Source organism: Sinocyclocheilus anshuiensis, unplaced genomic scaffold (genome assembly GCF_001515605.1).
Source record: "Sinocyclocheilus anshuiensis isolate Anshui unplaced genomic scaffold, SAMN03320099.WGS_v1.1 scaffold931, whole genome shotgun sequence".
In the NCBI taxonomy this organism is placed as follows: Eukaryota; Metazoa; Chordata; class Actinopteri; order Cypriniformes; family Cyprinidae; genus Sinocyclocheilus; species Sinocyclocheilus anshuiensis.
The window spans coordinates 343552-350384 of NW_015544187.1; the positions used below are offsets into that span (position 1 = coordinate 343552).

Here is a 6833-nt window from a genome sequence, read left to right on the forward strand (position 1 = left end):
TCTGTGCGTCCGTCTTCAGCGTCTCTGGCCTGTGTTAACGGGCGTTTACAGACTTCATATTTTCACATAAATTACATTTTGGAAAATGATTGCATTGCAACGCAGTTTGTGCAAGTCCAGAACAGAGACGAGCTGCAATAAGACAAAAAACGGACGTTTGCTGATCGCGTAAGTTCCAGGGGAAGCACCTTAAGTTCGGCCATCCTACACACACGTGACTGACCGCTCGCTCGCTCCAACAGGAGGAGGAGGGTCGTGTTACTCTACACTGCACTCAACCTGAGGGATTCCTACACTTTCAGTCTTTGAGGAGACATGAAAAACAGCGCATACCGCAGGAACGGTATAACGGAAAATATTAGTGGTTTTGAAACCGTGAAATTTTCAAATCGCGGTATACCTTCAAACCGGTAATCGGCCCATGCCTAGACCATACATAAAGAGAACCATTTACTTCACTCCTGAATGAATCAACTATTTGAGCGAATCAAATAAATGACTCTGACTTAATCATTACGACCTTTACGACCACCTATTGGCATTTTTTGTTTATTATTTAGAGTATCGTTTCATTAAAGAAATAATTTCATATTTCGATAGTAATAATAATTTAAACAAATTATTAAGTATAGTTCATCCACCCAGAAATGAAAATTTTGTCATTTACACACCCTCATGGTCCAAAAGAGTATATGTAATAAATTTTGTTGAATCAAACAAAATATTTCTTGCTGAAGCTACTTTTTATAATGTCTGTTTGATGCTTTACACAACAATGACTTTAAATTATCTTTTGGGAGTAATTTCTCAGCCAAGTTTGATGTGCGATTAATTTGCGATTAATTAGATTAATTAATTGCCACATCATGTAATTAATTAGATTAAAAATTGTAATCGCTTACCAGCCCTAATATATATATTTTGCAATATAAATAAGCTTGTGGAGTTTTATTATATGCATAACAGTTAGTTCCGATTCTCAAATCTGACTGGACACTGTTGTAAACAGGCTGTCAGTCAGTGCAAGTTACATTGTTGTGCCAGTAGGTGGCAGCAAATGGCTACCTTTATGAGTGAGTCATTAAAACATTCTTTCAACTAATGTTTAAAAATGCTAATTCATTCATGGTGTTAAAATTAGTTGAACTTTGAGTGCCACTTTACAAAGCTCAGTCAACAAGCAACATGTCACTTGGGGTAACGCTGAAGCTGATATTTCACTTCATAGAGATCAGTGGCATTGATTAAGTGCTTTGACCAGAACAGACGCTGGTCGCTTTCATCTTTAGACAACTGATTTTTTATTTTTTATTTTTTGCAAATATATGATTTGACCTGAAAAAGGACAGATACAGGTAATTGCACATGCTCAGTCAATCTCGATCTCTATCTCTCTCTTTCTCTGCTTAGGCTTTTTAGTGCAAATCTACGAAACCTGTACAAATCACAATGGTACACCGAGTCTTAATGAACTAAAAGCAAGAGACAGTTGAAAAAAAAAAAAAACTCTTGTTATGATCAACTTATTTAACATCAATGCACATTCATTAAGTGTAAAACAAGAAGGGAATAAAAAAATTAAAAAAGTGAACATGCAGTTACTTGCCATACTCAGTTGGCTTGTCAGAATTGTGGTATTACAATGTTGATATCACGACAGCGCTATGCACACCTATCCATGGACAGCAGTTATAATTCATTTTATTAAAATCTGATCTACTAGATCTCTCCTAACCAGGTTGAAGATAAGGAGGTGGTGAAGGATCCCCCATGTTTCCTGCTGTCTTCTTTGAACCCACAGGAACGCATAGACTACAGTCATCTCGTAGAGGAGCTAGGTTAGTACACAAAGCAACCTAGTGCCTCCCATTTCTTGTACTTTTTTATGCTGTTTGTCAGTAGGCGCGTTTCCATTACAGATTTGCGCAAAACTTTGGCGATATTTTATAAATGTGGATAAAGTATTGCGGAATGACGGCGTTTCCATTAGCCAATGTTATACGACTAAAGCGTAAACTTTTGCCTCTCGCGATAAGTCATGGCAATGGGTTTTGGTGGGATTTTGACGGATTTTGGCTAAATTTATTAAAAGGAGGCATATGCATGTATCTTTACAGAAGCAGCACAGAGAGCCGCTTCGGAAATGTGCGTGGCGCGGATTCTGGAATAAACATAAGCATTGACTAGAGTTCAGCTTCAGTGGCCGTATCAGAGCCACACTGCACCGCAGACGTGTGCAGTGTACATTGTCTAAGCATGAATGGTAGGGAAAGCCCCTTATACTGGAGAGCGGCCATGTATGATGTGTTTCTTGGAAGTTACAGTACATTGAAGAATGATCATATGACTTTTTACATACGCCATGTGACCTGTAAATGCGAAAAAGCCGTTTCCATTGCAGTTTTGCGAATTATTCCTTTTTCACATTGCCCGAAAAATCACCTCATGCGAGAGTAACATTTTTTTTGCGATATATGGGCGTTTTTGCGAAATTTACACGTTTCCATTAGGCGTATTTTCAATTCGCAATTTCAATTTGCACAATTTGAAGGGTAATGGAAACGCGCCTACTGTACCTGACTGCACTGAATTTAATTTAGGGATGTGTAAAACTATGTATTTTCAAAATCAACTAATCAGCTAATTGATCTTAGGGACCCTCTATAAAATTAGACCTGTTGTCAGATTCCAGTCAAACACGTGTTCTTGTGAGCTTTCACATAATGCTTGTTTAATAATAACTCTGCTAAAAGTATAAAACGGGGAAAAAAACATTAAATTGATCAAAAGTGACAGTAAAGACATTTTTAATGTTACAAAACATTTCTATTTTACAGTGCCCCTATTATGGGTAATGAAAGGTTCATATTTTGATTTTGGGAGTTCCCAACAACAGGTTGACATGCATGCAAGGTCAAAAAACACTTTCATTGTCTTATAATATGCATTTATTTTTACCTTATTTGCTCAACGACTCCCAAATGATTCGTTTAACTATTCATTTTTCCAAACCCTTCCTTTGCGTGACAATAATCTGCGGTGATTGGTCCGATTGGTCTCATTTTCATTTCACCATGCCTGTAATGCCTGATAAAGCAGCGTTTGTGAGCGCAGTGCTGCTTTGTGTACAGCGTTACCGGGGAAACCGCTATTTTTACTGCTCCAAAAGCGCACCTAGTGGCAAAGAGTGAATTTGCATTTTCATTCAGACTAATGTGAAAGACCAACAAGTGGGCGGGCAATATGCTAATGTTTCATGTTGACGTCAACATGAAACAGCTTGGGATTCGTTTTAAAAACGACTCGTTTCAGTGATTCAGAGTCGACTCTTTCTTTTGAGAGACAATAACTTTATACACGGTGCACTTTCAGATTTAAAACTTGAAAGTGGATTCGGACGCGCCCTGAGTGCACCTGCGTCATGCGCTTTAGACCATGCGCTTAGATCGTTAAAATAGGGCCCTAAGTGTGGCGGCACTTACCCTGGGGGAAATATATATGTATATAATGTAAATATAAAACAGATGGGCTGATTGAAAATGCGAATTCATTCTCTGCCAGCAGGAGGCGCTTTAAGAGCGGCAGAAATAGTGGTTTCCCCGGTAACAGCTGTAAACATAGCAGCGCTGCTCATGAATGCTACTTTATCAGGCATTATAGGAAACATTATATGAAAATGACATCAAAACTTTTCTGAAGACAATTGGTTCCCTTCAAAAAAGATACATTTATATAAAAACACCCGTGCCACGTTTTGGTTTTGAAACAGTGCTCATGTTTATTCAACGAAGTCAAAGCTTTTTGCTAAATCTATTTGTGGTGGTCAGTGTTGATATTGTGGCGGGTCGCCACAAATAAATCAATGTATGGGAAACCCTGTGTGAGTTTGGGTTTATTATAAAGTTCATCTGGGAATGCAACATGCACCATTTCTTCAGATTACAGTGGCTGTAGCATTTCTGTCTTAAAGAAATGACCAAATATTAAAGATTAAGTGGACATTTGAATTAAAGGGGTCATATGATGCGATTTCAAGTTTTCCTTTCTTTAGTTAATATTAAACAAGGATTAGATCACACCAAAAAGTGTAAAAACAATCTTCAGGCCATTGGCGCTCTCTGCAGACCTTTAATATATTGCATAATGTACGTTAGTTCTATTGTTTATAATACATTATGTATTTTCACAGTTTTGTTCAATAAAACCATATGATTACTTGCTTTTGATACTTTATTTGAGCCAATTAGTATTGCCTCATTGCTATTATATATGTATTTTAAGTAATTTTAAAGGCTATTGTTTGCTTAGGTCTATTTTTATTACCTCAAAGAAAATTATTATAATTATTCGATTAATCGTCAGAATAATCCACCGATTACATGATTACCAAAATAATTGTTAGTGACAGCCCTAAATTCAACATTGTTTTCAACATTGATAATAATAAGAAGAAATGTTTCTTGAGGATGAAATCATCATATTACAGTAATTTCTGAAGCATCATGAAAGACTGAAGACTGGAGTAATGCTGCTAAAAATTCAGTTTTGCCATCAGAGGAATAAATTATATTTTAAGATATATTAAATGGTAAAAGGTTACTGTATTTATTATATTCAGTTGTTGTATTCCATACCTAATTGAATTTCTTCTATTTGATGCGTCATGTTTGTGTACATGTGCAGGTGGTGTTGTGCTGGAGAAGCAGAGTTTTGACCCCAGCTGCACTCATGTTATTGTTGGTTATCCTCTGAGGAATGAGAAGTATCTGGCCGCTATGGCACCAGGCAAGTGGATTCTTCACCGCTCATATCTGGAGGCCTGCCGTGCAGAAGGACACTGCATAGAGGTGTGTGTCTGCATTTGTGATTGGGGTCATTCAGTGATGAAAAAAGATGTTCATGTCCTGTATGTCTATTAGGAGGAGCAGTATGAGTGGGGCAGCAGCTCTATCCTGGATGCTCTGCCATCCATCAACTCTCAGCAGAAGAGACTGGCACTGGCAGCCATGCGATGGAGGAAAACACTACAAGGCTGCTCAAACAAGGAGGTACGCATAAATATGTTATGCTTGGATGCGCATGCAAGAACATGGTGCAGCACCTAACGCTGTTGATGTGCAGGGAGTGTTTGGTGGCTGGACTGTGATGTTGAATATTGACCAGGCCAGAAAGGCTGGATTCAGACGGCTGCTGGAGTCCGGGGGAGCAAAGGCCTGTTTTCTTTTGTCTTCTGTTCTCTTTTGATCCCACACTGAATCCATAAAAGCATTGTTTTTCTCTAACCTTATAAGCAGTGGTTTCTGTTTCCCCCTCCTTCCTTTCTGTGTTGTCTCTCTGTTTCTCTTGTATTAACCCTCTCTCCCCCGTATAGGTGTTGCCACACCCTTCTCCCTCGCTGTTTAAAGAGACCACTCACCTGTTTGTGGATTTTAGTCGGTTAAAACCGAGTAATGTCAGAGTGGATGTCAGGGAAGCTGCAGCTTAGGGGGTAAAATGTCTTAAACCAGAGTACATTGCTGATTACCTCATGCAGGTGAGAGATGATGTTTCAGATATAAATCACACTCCTGTTTAGGGCAGAACGTTTTAGGGATTTTTTTATTTTTTATTTTTTAGCTCCTGGTTTGCTGTGTAGAGCTGCACGATTTGGCCAAAATGGTGTAATTATATATCAGTATGACTATAAAATAATCATAAAAATCAAATTCATTTACAGTAAAAATTAAATATTATATTAAATGTTAAACTATCAAACAAAATAACAAATATAACCACAAGCAGCAGTTATCAGGGTCTAAGTACAAACAGCTCATGTAGACGGTATGGTTGTACAATGGTCATGTCTCTTTTCAAATATAATGAATCTCTCTATGGAAGTTTTATTCTGTATTACAACAGACAAAAAATATTGTCTACAATACATTCAGTCATGTCTAGCAACTTGATTACTGAAATATGTTTTCAGTATCTTTAGGATATATAATAATAAAAAGATCACCGATTTTGCTTCTAGCCCTTATGATTACAGAGTTATGAACCAAATGCAAAAGTGCTTATTATAGCGCCACCAAGTGTCCGATAGATGTGTCTGAGTGCCCGAGTAGCAGGTGGGATTTCTGACATCCTGCGAAGTTTAATGTTTCTATGACTGATGCCCACACAGTTTTAGTGCCGAAAAAGAATAATAAGAAGAAAATCCTTACAAATACAATAAGGTTCCAGTACCTTTGGTGCTTGGGCCCCTAAATATTATTATTGTTATATTTCACTATATTAAAAAATTAATCTGTAAGAAGTTTAAGAAAAATAATCATAAAAAATTACAGTACAATTTGTATTATTATTACTTAATTAAAATAAGAAAGTTTGCTGTTGTAACTTGTCACTGAAAAATAAATCTCTGTAAAAACATTTTATAATAAAAGTGTCAAGATTTTTTTTTTTTTTTTACAATACAGCTGTCTAAGTTTCTTTATTTTTCAAACATTAAGCCATCAAGCTTCTCTTTTCCTGACATGCTCATTTGTTGGAAAGCGGTTCTCATTGCAAGTTTTTGAAGAAGATTTGCATATGTTGCTTTCTCAAATGTACATTATAAGCAACCTAGTCTCAGCCTCAGATGCCACACCCACGGAACGTTGGCTAAACGTCTGATGCATATGGCACACAAAAGTGGAAAAACTTCAGGAGTTTCGAAGTCATCATCTGATTGGTTGAATAATACAGCATTTCGAGTGTCGCATTCTATAACGTTCGGCCTAGAAACAAAGATGCCGTGACGCCAAACCCCCTCACGAAAGAAGAAAGCCGTCGTGTTTACAACTGTGACGACG

General features: G+C 37.4%; 1 protein-coding gene across 1 annotated transcript in view; it reads left to right on the plus strand.

Annotated features, from left to right (window-relative positions):
• Positions 1 to 6833, plus strand: part of LOC107696488 (DNA topoisomerase 2-binding protein 1-A-like) — a 46127-nt gene that overhangs the window by 34573 nt on the left and 4721 nt on the right. Inside the window, 5 exon segments of the mRNA XM_016496835.1 lie at positions 1739 to 1838; positions 4684 to 4847; positions 4920 to 5048; positions 5122 to 5211; positions 5372 to 5533. Of these exon segments, the coding sequence (XP_016352321.1) occupies positions 1739 to 1838; positions 4684 to 4847; positions 4920 to 5048; positions 5122 to 5211; positions 5372 to 5533 (645 nt within the window).